The sequence below is a fragment of the Thunnus thynnus genome, chromosome 9, assembly GCF_963924715.1.
Source record: "Thunnus thynnus chromosome 9, fThuThy2.1, whole genome shotgun sequence".
Taxonomy (NCBI): Eukaryota; Metazoa; Chordata; class Actinopteri; order Scombriformes; family Scombridae; genus Thunnus; species Thunnus thynnus.
Window position 1 is genome coordinate 27,944,240 of NC_089525.1, and position 25,897 is coordinate 27,970,136.

The 25,897-nt window shown below is 40.4% G+C and overlaps 1 protein-coding gene across 11 annotated transcripts in view; it reads right to left on the reverse strand.

Moving 5' to 3' along the window:
- limch1b (LIM and calponin homology domains 1b) overlaps positions 1–25,897 on the reverse strand; it is a 95,877-nt gene that overhangs the window by 3,873 nt on the left and 66,107 nt on the right. For 3 of the 11 annotated variants that reach the window (XM_067599939.1, XM_067599949.1, XM_067599946.1), the window contains 20 exons: positions 20,793–21,051; positions 18,716–18,973; positions 16,354–16,743; positions 14,997–15,032; positions 12,687–12,813; positions 12,194–12,351; positions 11,406–11,886; positions 9,608–9,922; positions 8,701–8,803; positions 8,444–8,538; positions 8,245–8,344; positions 7,497–7,571; positions 6,763–6,791; positions 5,675–5,788; positions 3,304–3,396; positions 2,939–3,103; positions 2,689–2,783; positions 1,673–1,834; positions 835–930; positions 6–114 (listed from right to left, as the gene is read on the reverse strand). In XM_067599939.1, the coding sequence (XP_067456040.1) occupies positions 6–114; positions 835–930; positions 1,673–1,834; positions 2,689–2,783; positions 2,939–3,103; positions 3,304–3,396; positions 5,675–5,788; positions 6,763–6,791; positions 7,497–7,571; positions 8,245–8,344; positions 8,444–8,538; positions 8,701–8,803; positions 9,608–9,922; positions 11,406–11,886; positions 12,194–12,351; positions 12,687–12,813; positions 14,997–15,032; positions 16,354–16,743; positions 18,716–18,973; positions 20,793–21,051 (3,260 nt within the window). The remainder of the gene's footprint in view (positions 1–5; positions 115–834; positions 931–1,672; positions 1,835–2,688; positions 2,784–2,938; positions 3,104–3,303; positions 3,397–5,674; positions 5,789–6,762; positions 6,792–7,496; positions 7,572–8,244; positions 8,345–8,443; positions 8,539–8,700; positions 8,804–9,607; positions 9,923–11,405; positions 11,887–12,193; positions 12,352–12,686; positions 12,814–14,996; positions 15,033–16,353; positions 16,744–18,715; positions 18,974–20,792; positions 21,052–25,897) is intronic. The other 8 variants (XM_067599945.1, XM_067599940.1, XM_067599941.1 and 5 more) reach the window with 8 other exon arrangements.

Here is a 25,897-nt window from a genome sequence, read left to right on the forward strand (position 1 = left end):
CTAACCTTAAAGCAATGAATGTGGAAGTAGAGGCTGAGGGTCTCTATGATCATTGCCGCCCCCTTCCCTAATGGCTGCCCACAGCTGGAGCACAGCTTCTTCCCACTGACGGACCTGCGGGAGAGAGAAACGGATGGAAACACATGACCTATAACACTAGAAAAGAATTGTAAAGGATGTCGTGGACTGGCCAGTTAAGCTATTTTGACAGTAAATACAAAAAGGTCAGTCAGTGTATTTGATTATATTGTAACTCTTCAACAATCTCATATCCTGATCTACAGGTCAGACAGTATCTTCTACTTTTCCACCATCTTTGCAGTGAAAACTTGTTTGGTGATGTATTTCCCATAAGTAGCTTTTCAGTCGATGCCTTTATAGTTTTTGTCGGTATTTCTACTGATCAGGGTTCTTGTTCTTGCTGTTCCATCATGGACATTATCCTACATGTCTTCTTGTTTCCACTGTTTCCTGTTTTTCCAAATATTTAAAATAAAATTTGTATTGTATTTTAATGAAATCTGGTCTTGGACTGCAGATGGTAAACTCTGTCACATTTGCAGCGATGTTTATGAGTATGCTCCCTGTAAAACAAACAAATAAGATTAATAAATAACCCTCTGCTCGTCTCTGACTCCACGTTCCTTTTATTATATCGATATTCCTGGAAGGTTGGAGAGTCCTTGCTGTTAGATGATATGAGATGGGTGGAGAAATACAGGCAGCGAAGCAGAAAATGACAATGCAGAAATGAGCACCTCCCCCTTCCCCCCCACCCCCAACCCCCCCTCCTTTCCCCTCTTCCCTCCATGTGGGCTGTTTGTGATGCAGTACCTATTGGGTGCTGGAGGCAGTGTGTCTGGAGGTGGTGGACATGCTGCGGGGGGCTTCGATGAGCTGCGGCCCATGTTATTATCAATGGGGCTGCTCCTGGAAATGGACAGCAACATGCAACATGATGATGACTCACAGCCACTGCATCTCTATTGGCTGCCAGACACAGACGTGAACCAATCCAAGCCGGGACGAACTACACAGCCGGAATCTATTCAGTAATGTTCGGATAAAACATCAATCCTACTTTATTCTTTAAAATGTAATGTTATGTGTTAATGCAGCATATGATAATAATGATAATCAGTGTTTTTCTTGTCAAGCAGTACTGTTGCTTTATATAGAGGAAAACTATGAGGGGAAACACAGGTACAAGACGCCACCTGCTGGTCAAACAAGTTCACTGAAGGATTTACTAGAAGATCCACAACCAAAGTCCTGCTGGTTGTTCTAGTCCTTTAAAATATGTATTTAAACCTGAGATCAAATGTGAAATGTGAAAGCAAAGGATGATTTCAATGTTTCAAAAAAGGTCAAATTAAAAATGGTGCAGCAACAACTTTTCATCTTGGAATAAACAACATATTTTAAGAATTTGTGTCACGTCATGTTCTGTCTTTTATTAGACAGAATGTGTAACAGATGTAAACTGTAAACTTTGGTTGACTGTATCTTGCTGATTTCCAACTCTGACAGTTAAGGGCACGTTTTTAACTATTTTTCTAACAATATGCACCAAACTTTAATTTCTAAGAGGGACACAAATGGGAGTCTGACTTGAAAAATCCAGAATTGTGGTGCAGCTTTCACCCTCTTTCTCACACACACACACACACACCTGCGGTCTCCTGAAGGCCGGCTGGGCTTGTTGCTGTCTGCTGTGAGATCTTGTTGTTTCTTGACTGGAGTCGAGGTTTTGGCCGGCATCGAGGGAGGCTTTTGGCCGTTCTGCAGACTGTGGCCGAACATCTCAACCTGACTGCTGCTCTGACTCACCGAGCTGACGATCACAGAAATAAAACACAATCATTTCTATTAGCTGTCGTACATGCTCATGTCAGATCACGTATTTATGCTTTTCATTGTTTATTTCACTTTTATTTGATTAATCCCAAAGAGATCCATGAGAAAAAACTGAGAGAAAGCCAGGGCTGCAACTATCAATTATTTTTATTATTGATTAACTATTTAGTCCATAAAATGTCAGAAAATAGGGAAAAATAGATCACAATTTGTGTAACGTCTGTGGTGATGTCATCAACTTGCTTTTGTCCAACCAACAGTCCAAAATCATATAAGGGAAAGAAAAGCAGCACATCCTCTCAGTTGAGAAGCTGGAACTGGGGAATGTTTGGCTGTTTTTTCTTGACAAATTACAATAAAGTGATTGTCAGATTATTTGCAGATTATTTGTCTGTCCACTGACAGATAATAAATTAATAGACTAACTGTTTCTACTCTAGAAACAGCCTCAAATTTTACTCATAAAATGTGAAAAGTCCAGTTGCACAAGAAATCAAACCACAGATACCGAGGACATTTTAATGTTTATCCTGCAGGTGTCCATAAAATTTGAACATGATAAATATTAATCTATAAAAGCAGCTGTTTTATAATTTAAAATCTAAACTTTTCAACTTCTCTGAACATTCTTCCAACCTCTCAGAAGTTTCCATCTTTTGAGCTTGTTTGTTTGGTTGGTGGTTGGTAACAAACTTCATATATTAAGACAATAAAAAACAATACTGACAGGTGGAATTGTCCCTTGAGGCTTCAGAGCCTCATTTTAGCCACTGTCAGTGTGATGAAATGCAACATTTACTGTCGCCGTATCCTGTGACACAGCTCACAAACCTTCTGCCTGTTTTCATGCTGTCGTCAGCAGTGCTGATGTCACTGGTCCTGTCGTTTTCTCTTCGTTTCCATTCCACGCTCTCTGTGCTTCCCCTCTGTGTCAACCAATCAGAAACAGCGAAACGGTTAGCTGATCCAACCAATCTAAAAACAATGTGCCCGCTCATGTAATTCTAGCCACTGATACAAAATTAATGGAAGCATCTCACAAACTAATAAATCAACCATAGTCAATCAATGAGCTATTCACCGACTGCCTCTCCAGCATTTCCTGCTTGCGTTCCCAGTCGGCGAGTGAGCGGACGATGGTGTCATGAGGCTCCGAGGTGGAGGAGAGCTCCCCCCGGCTGGGGGAGGGCAGGGCTGATGAACGGGGAGTCAGAGGCGTCACAGTCTCTTCCAGTATCCTACGCTCCTGTCGTGGTGGAAGAATGGGTGATTTGTGAACATGCATGTATTACTGACTATTGTGCATTTTTAAAATCTAAAAGAAGGGTGTATTTGACGACTGATAGACACATTTTAGTGTACTTTATATCAAAAAAAAGATCAAAACAACACAGAAAAACATGTATCAGAGGCAACATGTGCCCTGAAGCATAAACACACACCCACCTCCTCATGGTACTTCCTCTCCTCCTCTGCCACTTCCCTCTGAGCTTTCTCCCACTCCTCCTTCAGCTTCTCCTGCTCGCGCCGGTACTTCTCCTGTTACCATGGCAACAGACACATGACATACAGCACAAAGCCTCAACGAACAGGGAGACTAAACTATCTGCAGGTGGTTGTATTGGCAGGAAAACAGAGCTGATACATAGATAGATAACTGGCATCAGAAGGGCTTTAAGAAGATCTAAAATCTTTGCTTGTTCTGAATCAGAGTCAATGATAAAATTCCCTCCTTGTACATACTGCCTGCTCAGTAGGCTATACAAGATTTGATTGTAAGATGCCCAACGTAAGTACTTCAAATATAAGCCTTGATTTAGAGAGGATTAATGAATCCAAAGGTAGTTCTCTGTTCTGACTAAACACTTGCTCAGATCTGATATTTGCTTGTCAGGGATAAAAAGCAAACAAAGGAGACCAGAAGCAGGCAGTGCAGACAAAAGGCAAAAGCAGAGCATGCAGAACCTGCTGAACACAGGGTTCCTACACAATTTCCATTTTCAAAAGCCGCCTTAAATTTTTCATGACTTTCCCTTGATGTACGCTGCTGTAATTGCAACTGGGTAACATCACCCGTCCCTCTGACACTTGAGATTATTCTACACAAGCACAAACATTATAAATATAAGGTTTCACTCTTTTCAGACTTGTGTAGGAAGCCTGTCAGTAGGTCAGAATTATAGATCAAAGATTCAGAGAGAAAGCAACTTAGGCAAGACAGATGAAAGACCAAGATTGAGGCGCAGAGACAACACAGAATCAACCAGGGAGGAAACAAGCACACTCATCCATTTCAGGGCATTTCATCTCAAGCAGTCCTGAAACAACCCCAGAGAGAAATCTCTTCTCATCACTTTTGTTTTTAAGATTTATTTATTTCAAGATTATACTGTGGATGAGACCAGTATATTATACATATCTGTGAATCCTTTGAAGGTTAAAAAAAAATATATGTGGACTTGAGATGCAGCTCTCATTGGTTGAGGAGAGAGAGGGTGACTTGGGCAGCAGCAACAGCAGCAACCTTGGACAACGTCCTCGTCTGTGTTTGCTTATGTGCATGAGATGGAGACAGTGAGGGGAAAGAAACCGAGCTAGAGGTTCTTCCAACTGCACAAAATCGCCCTCCGGTGGTCAGAGTGTGTATAGGAGCAGCTGGGGTGTGTCTTTGGAGGAGGATATGCTGAATACAAAACAAATATGGACGAAAGCTTTGCGAGTAGCGATGAAATGTGGTTAATCCATCTGATTCTGAGCTGAGCAAGTCAGTGACTGTCACACAGCGGCTGCTTTTTTACCGAAAAACTGTGTTTGAATTCACTTTCAGGATTTGGCTGAATGGAGTTTGGTAAGCAGTTAAATATCCCACTAAGCAGGGATTTGGTGTTTTGCCAGTCAGGATGTCTAGGCTGGAACCCGCCTACATTTGGTTGATATGTTTTTTAGATGTCAAGGTTACATATAAAATTGTTTCAACAACATTTTAAAGGAAATACTGTCATTTAAATGCTGTTCAAACAACAGTTTTAAGTATCCTAGACTTCTAAAAAACTTCTTTCAATTTTCAACCAAACTTAGCTCATTTCTATCCTTGACAGATGTTTTCTGACCTGCAGATCACCAAATCAGTGCCTACTAGCATAACATGCCTCGCATCGATTCATGCTTTTATTAACAAGCCATCCCAGAACCTTTTGACAATTTTAAACAAAACATTTGCAATTTGCTTTGATCTAACTCAACTCCGATCCAAATCCAATAACATGGGCTGCTGTACCAGTTGAGATTCAATTTCAGTTCAAGGCTTTAAGGCAGTTTAAGAGCCAGGAGAGCCTCTGTTCTAATATTAAAACCAATCTTTCTGAAATGCTGAAACATAATATTAAAATGGCTATTCCAGTCATACTCTAACCTCTAAACATGGTTATCCACTGCTGCACTCGGTAATAAAACACTTCTTAATCTTACCTATAACTTTCATGAGTTTCTGACACACTTGTCAAATTCTCATGAAAAGTGGAGCCATTTTATGCTAAATAGCTAATAATCATCTTTTCCCAAGTTTGTGGCTGAACTTGAAATTATGTGCTCAGAGAACAGATTACCATTAAAAAACGTAATAGCAAGAGTATGAAGCTTTTTGTTGCAGGGGGTTGGTTTACCTCAACTGACTATTTTCTTTTCTAAAAATTGTTTGTACAGCTAAAACCTAAATTTGCACCTCATTCTGGTTGGGCAGGTGCCTCGCTCTACATAAGGAACTGAACTCCTGGCGGTCTCATGTGTCATGCTCTGCCCTTTGAGGTATACTATGTACCTGCAGCATGCGCTCCTGCTCTTGCTGCCACCTTTTCTGACGCTTTCGCTCCTCATCCGGGTCCCAAGACCAGCGGTCACCCCGCCTGGCCTGAGGCAACACCGGGACTGACACCTAATAGACCCCGGCACACACAAACACACACCCACACACACACATCAACATGCATAAACACACACGGCACACAAATATTCATGCGCACATTCACACCCACCCACAAACCGCCATTCACACGCAAACACACACACACACACACTCTCACCCAACCACGAACCCGGTGACAGACCGATAGAAAAGATAGATAAGGCCCCGACAAACGCACACATACACACAGATCAACACCAATGTGCACACACATCCACCACAGGAGAAAGAAGGGAAGGGAGGAGACAGAAATAGTTGGTCTACCACAACAGCACTACTCCAATGCTAGCCAAAGGACTCCTACTAAGGAGAGAGAAGACAGAGAAAGAGAGAGGTGAGCTCAAATGAAAATGAAAGCAGTCTCAGCCATTGTCTACAGCATCTTCATCTGGCATGCTACATCAACAGCTGCGTGTTATATGATACTGTATATAGCTGAGTGTCCTGCAGTGTGATAGAGCGAGTTCACAATATGAGCCAAAACTGTCCTAGAAGCTAATCCCTGATGTTAGAGAATGATTACAAAGTCAACACAGACTGACATTATGGATTCTAGTTAAGCTAGAATTGCTGCCTACACAACACTTTATAGGATTTTGAGATATGATCATGTCTCTAAATTAATATTATACAGGATGTTACATGTCTGCTAATAAAAAACATAAAGTCATTTTGTTTTCTTGGTTCATATTCTTTCTGTTCAGGTGAGGGCCTCTTTATAAGCTCCTGGAGATTTTTTTTTTAATCTTACCTGCAGAAATTTGTAATTTTTCTTACTTTCTATTCTGTATTTTCTGTCTTATATTTCTGTACACAGAGAAATTAAACTTCTGGTACCCATTATAACCCAGGAGATGATAAGCCAGATGAGAAGCAGTAAAAAGGGTCTTTTGTGAGTCTGACCACAAAATATAAAAAAAATGAAGATGATGCTTTTTACTCACGTTGCCACGGCGATCCTTCTCCGTTTCCTCTGTAGAGTAAGTGTGAGAGGATACATTGCTTAAAACACAATTTAAAACAAGCAACCATTTTGGATGTAAGTGTACAATCTCAAAGCCATTTATGACGGGACATATGTTTGATAAACTGAGAACATGGCAAAGCTGAGGTATAAGATCCTGAGGAGTAAAGATGGAGATGAAAGAAAAGGAGAAAGACAGAAAACTGAAGTCTATCAAAAGCAATGAATAAGCAACATCTAGAGTTAATTAATGACATAATTAGATATGGTGTAGTTACAGTGTCCTTTTATCTTGATTTTATCTTTATGTTTTATGTATTCAGCTGTATTCAACTGAGGTAAACCTAATGTAGCTTTTGGTGGAAAACCTTGCAATGTAAATTTTCAGAAACTGTCACAGGTGACCTATTTCACTGGATTTTTTTCCCAACAGACCATCCGAATCAACAAGATGATACCAATATAAACCAAAATGAAGTCCATTCTAACAGTAACAACATACTGATGACTTACACCTTTAACACACATAGTTGTAGTACAAATGAGAAACATCAAAACACATTCAAAACATCACTGATTATCTGGAAATGAATTAAAAACAATGAGGACTGAGGGGCTGTTGCCCGGCCCTTGGAGGAGCGGCAGGGAAACCCTGTGCATTCCAGCACTCCGAGGGCAGAAACATGAGCTCCACCGATGAATGAAAGGGTTTACCTGGTGGAGCGAAGAAGTCCCAGCGTAACTTAGGGTTGCTGGTTGCCAACGGAGACCTGACACTGTTTGCAAAGTCTATAGCGAAATAAAAAATATGTGGGTGGAAGGAAAAGAGGGAAGGGAGGGAAAAAGGAGAGCAATAAGGGATAGACAGATGTCAAAACCAGGTGTTGGAATGGACATCCAGAGAATTGGAAATGTCTAATTGGGGAAGGCTTTTACAGCTGTGATTCTGTAGGCTAAATGAACTGTAATTAGAAAAACAATCATTAAAAGTCTTTTAAGAAGTTGTAATTCCAATTTTTAAAAAAAGTCAGTGTTTTCTACTCCGCTAGAGTTTCAAGACAATAAGAATTTGAGGGCTAAAAAGTATGAATAATGACAACAAAGCAGCAATTTTTTGGTCAATCTTAGTTCTCACTAGCTTCTGTATACATCTACATTGTGAAAATTGGAGAAAAAAGACTTTATTGTAAGTACCAATTAGAGATAATTGTGACTTGAGAATGGCGAGGCAGGAGTTTGCCTCAGTAATGTTGCCAAAATAGGTTGATACACAATTATTGACCACCCCCTTAACTCTTATTCTAACATCTTGCGGTACAACAGCAAAACAGAAAGAGTGCAAGGTTGAGAGGCAAAAAGGGAAAAAGCCAGCAAAGAGGATATGCTATTCAAACTTAGAAAACAAGAAGATGTATGGAAAAGAAGCTGCTAGTTTGGTATTTGACGTCAAGAGTTCACTCACCTTCTGTTGTTTCGCTTGGCGGGTCGTATCCAGATGATCTCAGAGCAGCTAAACTTGGTACAGTCTCCTTTCTTTGTGACCACTCCAGGGAACTGCAAGGCTGGAGGCAGATTTACAGGATTGATAAATAGCTGATGGTCTGACTCTTTGGATATGTTAAGTGACAGATGTTTTTTATCAGCTGAGTCGGCAGTCTCACCTGTGAGGTTACTGGCTGACTTTCTTGTGTGCTGACTCCTGACTGCTCAAGGTTGGAGATTTTTAGTTCAGTCTTTTCTTGTTTTTGTTTAGTTTCTGAAAACACATAAACATTTTTATCACAAATGTTAAAACCAAATCAAAACTATTCACTTTTCTTTCAAACTTTCTTGAGATAAATTACACTTGTCCCTGAACTGCAACAATACAAGTCTTGTGCAACCACTAGGGGTCAGTATAGCAGCACGCTGCTCAGACCTGCAGGTGGTTGTTGATCTGCAGCATTTGACTTTTCCTCCTCTGGAGCAGCTGCTGACTGACCTCCACTCTGCACGAAGCTTTCTTCTGGTTTCTGCAATTCCTATAAAAAAGGTACAGATTGTTTTCAAGGTTACTGACAACAAAAAGAAGCCTGGAATCAAAGTAAAGCTTTGCAGCTCAAGAGGACTTGAAGAGGTAAATTTTCTTAGACAAACTGACATTTTTATAGATACTATAATACAACCAAAGATAAAGAGCAGATTGCATCGCTATAGTTAGATATACATAAACAAATAGATTTTTTTTTTTCATGCTAATTTCTATCAAGAAAAGGAAATGATCCTGTGTTCTGTTTGTGATATATTAGATGTATCCCTTTGCAGATGTCAGTCATACTAAACATGTTAAATAAATGCTTGTATACAAAGACCAATGGAGAGTGTTTTCAGTAGCAAATTGAACAAACTTGGAGTTTTGCTTCAGTGTTGTGGGACTCTACCAGAGAACTGATATTTAGCTGTGGCTAATATTACTACAGTTTGTACTACTAAACCTAAACTGGGTCCAACCAATCACCATTTGGCTTTTGATTGAGAACTACAAATCACATTATGTACTGTATGGACTGTAAGTAACTATAGCCATAATCTTACTGGGGAAGTAATGACAAAAAATTGTAGACAAAAATGATACAGTATCTATAAAATTGTTGTTGACAGAAGAGCAGAGTATTTTAATTTTAGTATCTTTCTTTAACACTAACTAAACACCTGTTTTTTAAATTATTGATATTTTTTCTTTCCAAAATGCACAAAAAAATGATCTTCTCTAAAGGAAATACACTTGATTCACTGTTTTATTTCCATGTTTCACTGTATCCAACTATAAAGATCCTAATCCTCACCGTTGGGAGTGAGGTGGGCCGGCTCGGTGGCGTTGAATGCTGTATAACTTTCCCTTCTTCGATGATGCCTTCAGATGACGACTCTGTGCCACCCGTTGCCTCCACGGCCTTTGTTGACACTGGGCTTCCTCCTCCGGCGGAGGTGTGTGTGGTGTGTGTGGGCGAGGCTGCTGACGAGGGAGCGTCCACAGTGCTGTTGCTGGTTTTGGAGGGGGAGGGTTGGAAATGAGGAGGGGATTCCCTTCCTTGACTCTCAGGTGTGGTGGGAACATCGTCACTTCCTACGTTGCCATTGACTCGGAGCAAACCATCCGCCTAGATCAGAAGAGAACAGGTTTACCGTTTGGTTTATACATGTCCTATGTCCCCTTATACATGCCATGAAAGTCATCTAAGAAACAGCTAAACAGTATCTTGCAACAAGGGTGCTCAAAAACCTGTAACATGATAAACTGCATGCAGCCTTTTAAAAACATACAGCAGTCCTGCCCTGTATGTGATGAAAATTCTCTTTAGACGATAATTTGCAGCTATTCTTGGTTTAATTCTATATGAAATTTTTAGTTAATATAAGTAAATTCAGTAAGAAATTAATAATGTTGATAATCTTTTAAGTTTTGCTTATTTTCCAGTCTTTTCTTATTATATATGACTATGTGATTTAAAAATCGGTTTATAGGTATGAAATATCTGGAAGAAATATTTGCCTGCATATCTGTTTTAACCAAACTGTTCTAACTCTTTCAAATGACAAATAAAAAATTAAAACAAACCTCATGGCTAAAAACCCACTGCCCTCATTTGCGGTCATTACCAGCCACTCCTCTCTGTTCGTTATTAGCTATTCATCTAGCCCATAACACCACCCTGGCCTCTACGACAAAGAGGCACTAATATATGTACGGGGAGCTCCTAGTGAGCGGTAACTTAAGACACAGTAGTGGAGTTGGGTGAATGCAGGCTCTCTGTGCGCCCCCCTCCACCTCCACCTTCTCATCCCTCTCCTAGCAGCCTGTGTGGGCCCTCTTTGTCCGCTGGGAGCCCACTTCACATTGAGAGGGCCCTACTTGTCAACTTCTTAAGTCAATAGGGAACAGAGGGCTCCATTCAAAGCCGGGCTCCGCTCAGACTCCTGACAAGACATTCCAGAAAAGCGCTCTGCTCCATCTGGTCTGGTAATAACTCCCCCTCCCTCCGCGCCACACCAAAACATAAGATCTCATTTTGAATATTCCCATTTGGCAATTTTTCCAGAAGAAGAGGAAATGGATCCTGTTGAGAGCACTTTGAGCTAAATTGAAACATGACATGCTTCCACTGGGAGGGGAAGTTTTCCTAGAAACCAGCCGGCTCATCACCATGGCGGTTCTGTGGCATTCTAATGTAAATGCCAAGAGAGCTGGAGGGGAATTTATCCACCAGCCTGTGAGGAGGGCAGCCAACACTGGGAAGTAACCACATGTAAAGTGGTCAAGACCTCGACCATGCCTACTGAAGAGCTGCTGTGGCTACACTAATCGAATTATAGGATTGATGAAGAGATCTGTATCATCACCATGTAGGGAACATGTAACACTGTGGGATATTACTCTATTGGGCAGATTTTACTATAACAACCAAGACATTTGACAAGGCAAGGACCCACAAGGCATTTGAAGGATGCTGTAATCCAAACTGTACTAAGCACTAAGCATGCATCATCATTTTTATAGTTGGGAAGTGGTCCCATAATTCTGGTAATGTTATTGGTATACTTGACTTCTCTATTGAGATAATGACGTGCTTCGGTCAGGCTCACCTTGCTGGGACATGGTTCAGCCACTGCGGGCCGGGGCTGGAAGTAAGGCTTGGGTGTCAGCAAAGGCACCGGTTTGGGCGACAGGGCTCGGGTAGATGGTGGCTCAGACGAGTGTGAGCGAATCTGGGGCCGGTGGTGCGCGGACGAGTCTTTGGGAAACTCCTCGATTCGCGCCTCCAGTGTAGATGTGAACTTTGGAGCCGGGGCGGACTGCTGCCGCAGATACCTCATGGGCCCGTTGGGGTCCGTGTCAAAGGGTTCTGGGGTCGTTGGGGAGGAGGACAGGGAGAGGGGGAAGGGTGAGCAAGGGAAGGAGGGGTCAGCGGATACGCTGCGGTCCAGGAGCTTTGGCAGCTGCAGGCGTTCCAGCACTGACTCGCTGATGGAGAAACGCTGGGCGTAACGTTGGAGGATGATAGACGCCTCCTCTGGGGTTCTGGCTCTCCTGTAAGCCACCCGCAGCTCCTCCTCACGACGCTCCCTGGTGAAAAGAGGGAAGGAAGGGGATAAAGCAAAACAGCTGTGTAAAAGGTGAGTCAACTGATAAGACACAATTTGAGTGTCAAACCATATTGTAGAGCTACATTTGAACAAAGGGGAAAACTACAGTCTCAGTTTTAGTTGGAAACGTACTTATTTGAACACCTTGACGTCCACTAACAGGGTTCAAAATGAACAAAAACTTCTCCGCTCTGTTAATAACTTAATGTCCCTTATACAGAATTATTCTGTACCTACTCTACTGTTCTAACTGAGACTTGTCATCTGTTAGTGTGAATTTAACCTACTTGTCCTCCACTATCTCTCTGTAGGTTTTGATGCTTCTCCTCCTTTGGGAGATACAGCCGTCTCCTGTCATCAACCGCTCCATCGTTTTTCTCTCCTCTTCCTTCTTGATCAGGTCCTGTGAAATACTCCTCCTTCGATTTTTCCATCGGGCCAGGTCCTGACACACACAAACAGATTGGAAGTGTTTCAGTTACACATGAAGTAAATCCCGAGGTCTTGGCTCAGCAGCGTTATGAGACCTGAAGCACTGCTGTAGCCCTCGGAAACTGATTTAAGTTGTTTAACTGGGGCATGGCAAAAAAAGAGCCTGCAGGCACTAAAATAACTGCATATATCTGATAAACCTCAACAACATTCTTATGAGAACAATGTTCATCTCAGTCCAGCAAAAAATAAATCTACCTAATCCAAGGCCCATTAAAAAAAATAACAAAATAATAAAGTACACAAAAAGAAAGACAAGTAAAAGTAGGAAGAATCTGAGACACTCACATCCTGCCAGTGATCCTCCTCTTCCTTCATCCTGTTGTACTGGTTGTGCATCAGTTCATGACGCACCTGACTGTGGGGCTGCAAGATGGCCTCCTCCTCACCACGCATGTCGATCATACTCACACTCCTGGGGAGAAGGAAAGGAGAGAGAGACACAGAAAATATGGATAATGAAAAACGTGTTGACGAGTCGTTGCCAGGATACGACATGTTTTTTTTCCCTAAGATTTTTTATCCTTCATATTGCTGCCGATGACACCGTAAATTCTCCTGAATGTGTTGTACTGTAAGTAAAGTATATCTGCATGTATGGTTGTACTTTGGCATATTTATCCATTTCATGCAGTCCTGTGGAACTGTAAGGATAAGGAAAAGAGAATAACCTGTAATCAATGGATGAGTACAGATTCCAAAATGTTATGCATTCTTTAAAGACCTCATGTAATGAGGACTTGAACTTCCTGGAAAACTGCATCTTCACTTATTACCTCATGCTGGCACAGTAGGCTTAAGTATTTATAATCAATAAATCATCACACATCTTTTAAAAAGTTCCACCATTGTGACCCTCCTACCAACTCAAACTCTCTCTCTTCCTCAAGGTAATTTGCCTTTGGTTTATACTTACACTCAACAGGAAATGTATAACATAAGGACATAAAGATGCCATTTGACGGGGCATTTGAAGATATGAGCTTCAGGAGCAGGTTGCTGTAAAGCTTTTAGTAACATTCTGGTGTGAGTATGTGTGAGTCTATGAGATGCAACAACCAGTATGACCTTCATAAAGGCACCGAGATGTTTCAGAAAACTATATTTGTTCAGTCAATAATGTTAAAGCATCTATTTTCAGTACAGCCATACAGTTAGGAGCATTCAGCTGTATTGTGTGCTAGAGTGGGCGATGTCAATACATTCTCATATAACTTAGTAGTCCTGTAAATGTTGTTTAGTATAGATATTGTTTTGGTGAGTGAGACTGAGAAAATTGCAAAATGCATTTTCAACACTGTATGTTGTAAAAGGAGTGATGATGAAGATTACAATTTTCTGAGTCTTGCTCACACTAACAAATGTTTTATGGCAGCCACTGGCTGAACCGAAGGAACTCAAAGCAGGAGAGTGTTTTCAACCCAAGAGATGACTGACATGTAACGTCATCTATAAAAGTTTTGATATAAAAATAAAAGGCACAGGTATAATCTGTGGACTGTAGCTTGACTGAATAGCTCGATCTGCTCCTCTAAAATAAACAATTTTAAACAAACATGTCATTTCTTCTTTATGAATCCTCTCTCCTGCTTCAGGCAAAGCTGCACTTTTTTGCATCAGCTTTAAGCAGCATGAATGTTATCGTAATATGACATGATTTACCTGTTCTGTAGGATGAAGGGGCGGGGTGTAGGGAGAGTGGTTAAGGTTATGTTACATAAAACATGTAGCTGGCAGAAGCTTTGAGATGATGCTGGAGCAGCACAGTTTAATTCCTCTTCACAGCCAAGACTGCAGGCCCATTTGGATTGTACTGAGCCAAAAAGGCATGAAAGCACGTCCACTGCATTTCTTATAAACATGACATTTTTCATTTGGATTTCAGATCTAATGATTTTAGTAAAGGGGTCAGGGGCAATATTTAGAGCCATGGACATTGTTTGACATTGTTAGAGCATGTTGACAAAAATGTCCATCACAAGTCATCTAACTTACTGTTAATTTAGGTAATACAAGTGGGAAAATCTGCTTAATTTGGAAACATTATATCTGTATCCAATTAACTTCTTGAAAGAGTTGTCTTGGTTTACATAAGATTTTTCTGAATCTATACACTGGCTGTGAATGACTGTATGACCATATATACCTACATGTATAAACTTCAGAAGTTTTACTGCTTTTACATGCAGTATTTTGTTATTTTGTTCCATTAATTCCTTTTTTTTTAATGAATTAATAAATGCCTGAAAGAACTAATTACTGAAATTCAGTGGAGGATTTATCACATGAGGGTCTAAAGGCCTTTAAAACATGGCAGAAGTGTACTCTCCTAATTTTTCTAACATGAAAATGGTCAAATGTAAAAAAATAATCGATACTGGCACAAAATATTGGCTGATGGTACCAACAAACAAGAATAAACCTTTACTGCTGGAACATTCACGTGGATTGTTTTTATAATGACCTCATTCTGTTGGCAGATTTTCCCACATGCATAAGGAACAATTTAACTGTAACACTAAATGAGTAATTAAATGACTTGTTTGTAGTGCACAGCGGCGCTCGGCCATGCAGCTGAGTGGTGAAAAGACAACTTACTGTGGGTCACCTGACACACTATCTGTGTGGCTGAATCTACAGAAGGCGGCGAGCGTGGAGAGAGAGCACAATCACAAATGAACACAGGTTCATTCAATAGAGAAACACATCATTCATCCGTGTGAATAACAAAATGCTGCTATGAAATGTCTGATAGTTAGCTAGTGAGTAATAGTACACTGTGTTGTGATTACAACAGACAATGAGTTAGTTCATGACAGTTTAAACAGATAATATGTACCAGAATAGTTTCATGAATAATGTTTTAAACAAGTCTGCCTGGTGGTTTTGTGTCTATGCACAGATGTATTTGTCAGTTCCTAGGTTTTAATGATGCACCTCAAACCAAGCACAAGGGGGCAGTCTTACCCAAAACACAGGCAGAGCAGAAGAGAAGTTTACTGCAGCACTGCAAACCAAAACACTGCTAGCATAAAACAAATGCATATGGCAACAATCTTAGAATGTAGCTGACACATGACTATTTAAAAAAAAGCACATGCATCTTTTATTAGACAGCACGAGAGCAACATCAAGAGGATGTGGCTTTCTTTCTGTCTGTGACCACCACTTGTAGGTTTGGCCTTAACCACAAAAGGTCTTCACACAGTCTTTTTTTTTATAGAGCCGCCTCTGTGATGTTACAGGGGTGTGAGAGAAAGTGTGGCCTGTGGTCGCTTACCACAAGAGAAAAAAGGAGACTTAATAAAGAGCTTCACTAAATCAAAACCAGATAGATTGTTTTGAAAAATGACTTTTTGTAGGAGGATGTCTGCTTCTGATACAATGGCTTGCATTAAAGCCAACACCATTATTTATTTTGTCATTATTGGAATAAACTCTATGTTCAAGGTGTGACTGCATTATGGCTGGACCAATTTATGCATTTAAACACGTACAGTACATGTGTGCAAGATTCGCCAAATGTATTATGGATGATAAAAATGAAAGTAGGTCAAATTTGTTTAAATGCAATTCAGCATCCATTGGAGTTATTCCCTCACTGGGTCTCCTGAAGAGGTCAAAGATTGTCAGTTAAGGTCATGCGTTGTTAATTGTTAAGACCACATTCTCAGACGTCTTCATTCTTCTCCAAATTTCGTTACAGAAAAAAAGCAAGGAAATGAGAAAAAATATGTTTTTCAGAGTTTCCATGCATCCTGTGTACAATAACAACTGCTGTTTGGCAAACAGTATCAACTTGCATACATGTAAATAAGGTCATGCAATCTTTAGGTAGTTGTCATCCATTGCCATCTGGGGTCAAGGTCACATGTTCAGATAGAATATTCAAAAAGGATCATGAAAACGCGGTAGAAATTCATAACATGTAGTGTAGTTGCTAGACGGGGCTCACGTTGCTGGAAGATTGCTGTCCAACCAAGATGTCCCTCCTTGTGGGTTGTCACTTTCACTCAGCGCCCTTCCCTTCCGTCGTCCTGTATCCGTTGGTGCAGCTGTAGTGGTTGCCATGGCGGCGGGCACAGGAAGGAAGTGAGAGGGGCTCGGGATGGTGACGTGTTTGGGTGTCGTCAGCGTACGACGGGCCCGCTTATCGTCTGCATCTGCGACTGACGGAGCACCGACGTCTCCCTTCTTCACTCCTGCCTCCTCTCGGTCTGTCACAGGTGGATGTTTCCCAGATGTGTTGAGGGGGCTTGTTGCAACCGCAGATGCTGCCGTAGCGTTTGCCGCTAGGGTCGACGGATGGTGGAAGAGTTCCTCTGAGCACGAGCGAGCTGGAGTACTGCAGAGAGCAGAGCAAACTAAACGTATTGCTGCCTGGTTATCATCCTATATCATCAGACAGCATTCCTCTGGAGGAGCCTAAATGGAGGTTTTTGAAGACATAAATCTGAGAAAATAGTATAGCAAGGTCACAAATCCCTTCAGTGCAGACTGGACGGGAAAACAAATTTGAGTCACAAACCAAAATTCACTGAACGCTCTGTTGTTTGTTATCCTGTGATGAACAGCTACTTTCAGGGAGGCTTATTATTCGACTGTAAATTCCCAGAATGCATGGCAGGGAGGGAGAGACTGGCCAGCTGCCGGCAGTGAAAGGGCCAGACTCAGTCCCAGCCTGCTCAGGGTCAGGGAAGGAAAAAGGCCTCATTTCCTTACATCCTTAGGGTGGGCCGCATGTTCATGTTCCCTGCGAATGTGTTTGTGTGCGTAGACACATATTTGTGTGTATGTGCTGTATGTATGGTTTGTATTTTAAGGTATGCACGGTTTTGTCCCAGGAGTTCAACAGTAGTCTAGAAAGAATGGCCTATCGCAATATTATTGGAAACTACAAGGCACTCAATTGTGTTTCTTGGTCCGAGCTTGTTTTATTTCTAGATTTAGAGTTTATCTATTCAGAACACCTCATTTCATATTTTTGTCTCTCAGCTGAGTCTCTGGTGAAAATAAAAATAAATATTCACCCCACAAAATGTTACACCTCACTCTCCATTTCTACTCAAGCTAAGAAACACAATAAACAGCTAACACACCACCACCACCACCACGGAGCTCAATGTCAGCTCACGCAGCTTTGACCACACAATTTGCTGGAAAACTAGAAACACTGATATGCTGATGTGATACAACCACTTAGCAGTGTTAACTCCTGGCAGTGCTAAAATGCACAAATTCCAGTCTCAGTTATCTTCTGGAAAATGTAAGCTGTTACCAACTAAAGCAGCAGCAAATATCAGAGTCTTTTAGAAACATCGTACAAAATCCCCTGTTCCCTTGGAACGCAGCTATAAATCACAACAAAAAGATTTCTGGTGAGGATTCTTTTCACTCCCTTGAAACACTGACAATCAAATCAGTGCCATAACATTTGCCAGAAAAAGCTGGAAACTGGGGGTGTGACTCTAATAACTCTCTAACAGGACTGTGAATGAAACCTCTTCTTGACTAGGAAATAACACCGGATAAAGCTGGATTGTGGCTGGATTGTGAAATAACATCAGAGAACTAAACTGATACAAGAGGGGGACATTACGATCGCACTGGACTTCTGAACTGTAAATATACAACACTTTTCTCATGACAGCTCATAATCCTCACCTTGCTACCTGACACCAATTGTAAAAGTTGTGGCCCCAGGCTCGCCTGCTCGATAAAGACCCTGGATACCGATATGTCCTTCATGTAACTTGTTAACTCTAATGGAAACAATGAACTGGCCATGGCAATGCCAAAGAGGAAAAGGACCAGATGGTGTGAAAATTCTTCTCAGCAGTCTGTGGATTATCCTAAGTAACTGAGACATTGTTTTTGGAGACACGTACTATTGTTGAGATTTTCAAATATAATTTTTCTGTCTTTTGAGTGGCACAAACAAAATTCCAGCAGTGTATGATGGTGCAGGCAGGGGTCTCAGAAGCATATATTTCAAAGCTTACACTTTTTTATCTACATGGCTAGATGTCTAGGGGCTTGAATGACCCTTAAATAAAAGAAATGATGAGCTAAAATAAAAACCTGCACTGCTGACTTAATTTATGGCCAATATTAAGGACAACATGGAAAAAAAAACAAAAGCAATATCAACAATTTATCATTAGGAAAATATTAACAAGAAATTTCAAATTCTGTAAGACAATCAATTAGCTTTAAGATTGATTCATTTAGAGGAAGGAACTATGAATGAGAATTATGACTATGAAAAGACAATTTGGCTGCTGATTTGGGGAACTGAGAAAAACATGAACTAAGACCTTTGCTCAGAGGTGACCGTCAGGTGATTTACAGCCTCACTGGGGGGCTCTGCATAGGGCTGGGGGAGGCTACAGGGTAGAGGCTCACTGCTCCTCCTCAAGCCTGCTGTATGGACCTCAATGCAAGCTGTGGAGGGAGTCCACTCCCCTTTCCTCTGGCTCTCCTTCTCAATCTGTGTCTGGGGTTCAGGGGGCAGGGTGGGGGACAGACTGGGGGACACTGGAGGTGGGGCGACTATGCTGGGGACCTCAATTAGACTGTTATATCGCCCAGTTACATGCATCACACAGGAAAGTAAGGCGTAATCACATTGGAGCAAAATAAGCAACAAAGACATGAGGACAACCACAACATGATGGTCACAAGACATGAAATAAGCATGAATGTGGTGAGGGATAAGAGGTAGAAGACACAAAGAGGGGAAACAGCATGGCACACAATGTAAAGGAAGGAGATGGAGGAGAAAAAAAAATAATAACAATAAATGCAAAAATCAATTAATACATGAATTTTGATGTAACACCATGATGGATGAAGTTAATAGGAGAAATGAGTGATAAATTAGCAGCACACAGTGGGTGATGCACAATGCACATGAAGTAATCACTACAGTATATCCACCCACTCCAAATGCTGCTTAGAAATATGCAGATATTATAAATATGGCCTTTAAACAAATATCTTCAATCTCCTGCTGTTGTCCGTCAACGCAGCTAAATTACGATACGTAAAACCTCAAAATATCAGCCTTCAAAAACTAATATCAGTTGAACCCTGACACAACCATACGCTATACACACCACTAATACTGCACATACTGATACTATGACTGATCAAAGAACATCAAGGAATCTACTTAGCAAGCAGATATTTGAAACTTCTACAAGAAGAGCCAAGACAACGATGAAATATTTCACAAAATGAAATCCGTGATCCCAGCGTTCTTATGATGACATGCCAAACCAATAAATGCCAATAAGACCTTTAGACCTAAATCTGCCTCATTTTTGTCTATGTGGCATATTTCACACTTTTGCTTCAATCAGAGTCGGAGCCAATGAAAATGCACATCTGGCCTCCATCAGCCACTCCCATATGTACAGAACTGGACAGAGAAAAATAATCAACAGTTGAAAAGTCTGATTCCAGACATCTGTAATTTGACACAAGAGACATCTATTCTTGCGAAATGAATAAACAACACAAGATGACCTACAGAGGATGTCGATGTGTACTAACATAGTGAAGTAGTGAAAAATAAGGAAGATATCATTTGTTTCGTCAATTCTGGTAACTACTTCATGGTCTACCTCCAGCCATATTTTTCTTCTTTGTGTCTAACATTTCTCATGCAAACTTAAAGACACAAAACATGTCAGATGGATGCTAGATCATATTTATTACATATTTATTATAAGACTTTCTCTGATCAAACTGCATTGTCAGCTAAAAGCAGAAATACCTAAATTTCTCTGCCAAAATAAATTGCAGCAATCATTTTCTGGTTGAAACAAGGTCAAAGTAGCACAAACTATCCTCAAATAACCGGTTCATAACACAACTACACTCCTCCTCCTCCTGACAACCACCAGCAACATTCAGGACCTCTACTGGCTCAGCTCTGGTGGTCCAACCCATCTTTAAATCAAATATTATCAAATGTAAAATGTGCCTGTGTCAAGGATTATAACAAATTCATACAGGAAAGCTTAAGACAAATAATTGTTTTGTCTAGGAAATAGGATGTTAATATTCTGAGAATAAAAACAGGAATATCTAACAGTATATTTATTATATATTTCTTATGTATTGCTCAAAGAACCTTGAAATTCAAGCCTCATATGCAAAACCTGGAGGAGAAATATTTTTTCAATATAAAGTGGTTAAGTGTATAAGCAGACTTAGTACAGAGTTCAGCTGCATAGGACAACATTCAATCAGTGAAACATTACTCTTTTTTACTACTTTTTTAAAAAATTCCATTACATTTTGAATTACCCAAATAGACAAGAAAAGCTCAATCATTATGCTGCTTAACTCTGTCATTTTTAAGTTTCTCATTAAAGTCACACTCACCTGAAAGGTCTGTCTCCCCCTATAGGGGAAGTGGCAGTACTCCAGCTCTTGCGTCCTGCATCCTCTTTGTCGTTCTTCTTCTTGCGTAGTGGGGTTGGCACATATCCGCTCTGGTTGCTCTTGTTGGGCAGGTACTGGTTGAAGGGCATGGCGGTTCGGGGCTCGCTGACTGAGGTCCGCCGTGCCAACATGTCGTCTTTACGGACGTCTGGCATCTTCCTGTGGGGGGCGCCGTCGGACTCTGAGTCGCTGCCGCGGCCTGTTAAGGGGAGAAGAAGAGGTAATGAAGACTCTTATTGGTTTCATGGACCTTTTACTATACCTGCGGCTGATTTGGTCATAGTTTTAGGTTTGCAGATGCACTTCCACAAACTGAATTCCACAATCACCATACAATATTTGTTCTGTTAAGAGAAAAACAGCAGCCATCTTTCTTTTTCTTCTTTGCATGATTTAGACGAATTTATTACAATTAAAAGGAGTTAATTTTCATTTTTTGCTAGGAGTCATTGAATAAAGGCTTAGTATGTGGAATTACTTTCAAATGTTATTGAGGAAGCAAGTCATCATAATACTGAAGTGACTGCTCATACTTGAACAGGTGGCATATTTGATTTCCATTACTTAAAGTCTATAAAGAACAGGCTCCGTTTACTGGAATGGAAAACAAAGTAACTCTGTGTTACAAGTATTTAACAAAGATTGTTTAGACAGCATATTTCTTTGCAATTCTATACTCCCTTAATTGTCCTATTCAAATGAACAGTGATTACACAGTAGTCTAGTAGCAACAATGTCTCTGATATGTTCAATTACCCTCTAAATGATACTATGTTTTAAAATGAACCGTGATTCCCCTTTAAACATCCCAGTGAGCAAGACGCACCCAGGTTGCTGAGTCATTGTCAGAGTGAGAGAGAGAGAGAGAGATAGAAAGGGAGGAAGAGACAGACAGAGAGAATAAATCTTAAAATAAATTGAACAGAGAGACACTTGAGGAATCTCATGGTGACTACCCCAGATTGCTAATCCCTGAATTAAATATCACTTTAAACCTGCAAAAAACCTTACCGTGCTGTTACATTATATAGGCCTACAAAACATTACAGTTGCTGTTACATATCATTATATGTAGCGCATTCCAGTGACTGAACATAAATCAACACCTAGCAGGTTGATGGGCTGTTTTTTATGAAACAAAGCAAGACACATAAATCATCACTAAATTTGTATTGTGCAGCATCTGCTGTCTAAAGTCTAGCCTACTATTCGGAAGAATTCACTTAGGATGCCACTGTGTCTGTCTGTATCAGATTTTAAACACATTATTAGCTCTTTAATGTCAGTGGCAACACCTGGCTTTGCAGAAGTGCATCGCTCAAGGACTTTCCCTGCTTGGCGTCTTAAATTCCTTTGCGAGATGTTATTGTGCGATCCTCAGCGTATATACAGAACAAAGAAATGAGGATGAAGGTCACTACAATTCCAGTGATGTGCCATTAGTACACCAGTCATTTCCACCTTAATTTAGCTTTTTTTTTGCTAATGCTAGCCCAAATGCAATATGAACAACAGCAGGTAATAGATACCTTCACTCTCGCCTTACTCAAGGTCTCCAAAAATTCCTCTTCAAGATGGTCAGCACATGTGCTACTGGAATTCCTCTCCCTTTGAATGTGTGTGTACTCGATCTATGACCTATTTCAACTAGATCTAAACCTTAACTTTTGAACGGATACATATGGATGCAGCCACAACTCCCAGTGGAAACAAACGTCGCATTTTGAACTTGTGAAAACCTCTTCTTCTATCAATAGACTTCTTCATTTTTATGTGGTATAAAAGATTGACAGATCAAGGTCCAGAAGAGGCCTCAGGGTATCTGCACTTCCAACAATGAATGGTTCAATTATGACTCTTAACCCATCAATTGGAAACATGAGTGACTCTAGTATCCAAGTCTATCCATCTCTAAGGAACAACATATGTCTTCATGGGGCGATCTCCTCTCTTTGCACATATGGTAACACTGAAGCTCGAGGGAACGTTTATCATGGTTCAGTGCCATACTGTACCAGGGCTTCACAGAAACCTATTCATATCAATAATCATCAACATGCAGTCATACTACAGGAAATGTAAAAGCAGTGGAGTCTAGTTAAATAACTGAAAAGATGATAGTGATACCCACAAAACTTCTAAGAGCATTAAAGTGAAATAAATGATGACACTTTCTGGGATTGTATTCATGCTGCAAAGTAAGATGTCTTTTTGTCTTTTTTTTCCAATTATATGACACAGATCTTTCTAAGCCGGATGAGCAGCGAAAGTCTGTAGGGAGTCACATTTTTAATGCTGATCTTAACCACATTGAAAAGTGACCATGTTTTTACATCTCTGTCACTTCCTGATGACATTGGATGGGAGTTGAGTCCTGGACAGATACGAACAGTTGGATATGAGCAGCGACTTGGAACTGAGCATGAAGGCATGTAGCAGTGACGCAGTGTTAAAACCCTTCACAGATTTGATAACTGATGTAATAGAAAAACTTCCTGCTGGACTTCAGGGATTTTTTTTTTGTTTATTTTTTTAACAGACAGTGAAAACCATCTCAAGGACATTTCTCTGTTTATTCTTTCAAACAGCTGTTAACTAGCAATGGGTGTTGTCTTGCAAAAATAGAAAAAAGAGTAGGACAGGCTGTACTGTAGGAGCAACAGAAGCACAAAGTGCCTCTTTTATCAACACTGTATCCATCTACAAAACTTGGCCCAAACAAAAGAGCACTGCCAATATTGAATTTCTTTTGGAGATTGAATTAAACTCTTCTCCCTGTCCCCTAATTACTATCAGGGTGAAGTCAGTTTACAGAGCTCAATAGAGAAAAGACTTAAGGTCAGGGCAGGGAAAACCAGGCTGGGCAGGGTTTGGATGCATGTTAATAACTGGATGCTCCTGTTTTAGGTGTACTGAAGGCGCCATGTGATTGGCTGATACCTGCATTGTTATCCTGTTCTCTTGTCTGTGCCTCCTGGATCTGATCTGAACTCTTATATTGTGATAACCAGAACAGTGGAAAGGACATATAAATATTATCAGACATGCAGATTTCTATAAACTGTTGAACCACATATGTAGATTTTGGCCTTTGACCAACATCTTTATCCCCCCTTAACGTGACTGAACCACCAAGTGGTTCTGACAGTAATAAATCCAACAAATATCTAAAGCAAATTCCAACTTCAGATACTCTTATGTTGCAATATATCATCAATCTGTGATGTTCAAAGCATTCCAGGAGTATTCTTTTATTAAGTGTGGTATTTAGTTCTTTGGTATGCCCACTTCTCAAACCTGCCTCCTCATTTTTTCATCAGTTACTAATTAATTCCTTAATTTTAAAGTAATTGAGCTTGCTGCTTTCGATGAAATGCGGGTGTACGGGGATACAAGCAGTTTGACAATGTGACTTATCAGCTGTGGGTTATATATATTGGTGGAGTGAACGTGACAACGCTTGCATTAAGAGTAAGAGGGTATAAAATAGTGTCTTTTGGCAGCTTTACATTCTAGTCTATTAAGGCTAATTTAGGAGGTGTAAGTGGTGTCTCTCAGTCCTTTTATGGACTTCTTCTTGTGTGACTGTTGAACTAAGTACAAAAATGTGACTGTTTAACAAGCTTTGTTCTTTTATTTAGAATAACTGACACCAAAGTCTAGATATCTCATATCGAAACCTATAGCTGCTTATCTGCAAGGATGACAAAATAAATTACCAAATGACAGTTAATCGCTTTGTTTTTAACAGTAAATGCTACAGAAGTGCATTTTTTTCCTCATTTTTAGGAAGCTAACATCAACTTCTAAAACAATAACTACATTTTTGGGTAGAATGACTCTTGGTGACAGCAGCTTTGGCTTCGGAGATGGAAGTTTCCTTTGCACTTCCCTCAAAACAAAAACACAGTCAGACAGGATGCTTGGCTCTGCTCTTTGTTTTCCCACATGCAGTTCAGAGATGAAACGTACATTACGCTTTGTGATGACTGCTGTAACCTTTTATAGGCTGTCATTAAAGTTTAAAAGGGTTACATTCAAACACAGCGGGGCCATCAACAGCTTTCAATGACAGCATATAGTCAGCTTGGCATCACGAAGTATTTACTGTATATGCAACCAACCCATTTTTGACTTCAGCACAAGGCATAAAAAAAACCTGCACAGCTGTTTGCAGTCTGTGCTTGTCTTGAAAAACTTAATATTACGTCTTCCCACTTCTGTGAAAACAAAGTTATTATACACTGAAAGAAACAGCAATATGTAAAGATTATATATTGATTTATATTCAGTTTTAGTGTCAGTGATTCTTTATTGTATGCACCAGTGTAGCTCTGTGTATATGTTAATACCTGTAGAGTCTATTAGCTTTTGAATCTCACAGCAAACACTGAAACAACCACCTAAAAACAAATAGAGGATAATTTAGGGAGAAATCTAGAAAAGAGGGGTTAGAAATAAAAGTGAGAAATACCTATCTGGTATTGTTACTGCACAGCCTTTATGGAAAGTTGGCTGGGAGAATCCTTACAGAGAGCATGAGCCTGTTTTCATGACAAGTGACATAAGAGACTCATGAAATAGTGGACGAGGGAGGTAAAATCAATCATACATGAATTTCCTTGTACAATACTTAAAATCTAAAGAGATATTCTCGGAAAACTAAAAAAAAATCCGCACATCTTATTGCCAGGATATTTCAACTAAGGAAGTCACATTTCATGAACTTCATTCGATGAGTTAGGTCGTTACGATGAAGATGAGGATGCGTCATTATATGGAATCGTGTTCTTTGTTCTTAAACCGAAACCCTATCGGTTTCTGTTATCCAGTGATCTTTGACAAATCCACCAACTGTCAGATCTAAAAACCTCTGCCAGCCATCGTTCAAACAACCACACTTCTTTTCTCTTTCTCTTCTTTGTGTCACATGCTACATTAGACTGCTTCATCTCTTTCTAGCGCTGTCACTCATCATCTCATTCCTCACTTCAAGAGAGCCCATCAAACAGCCGTAGTCCAGGACAACAGGCTGAAACACTGAA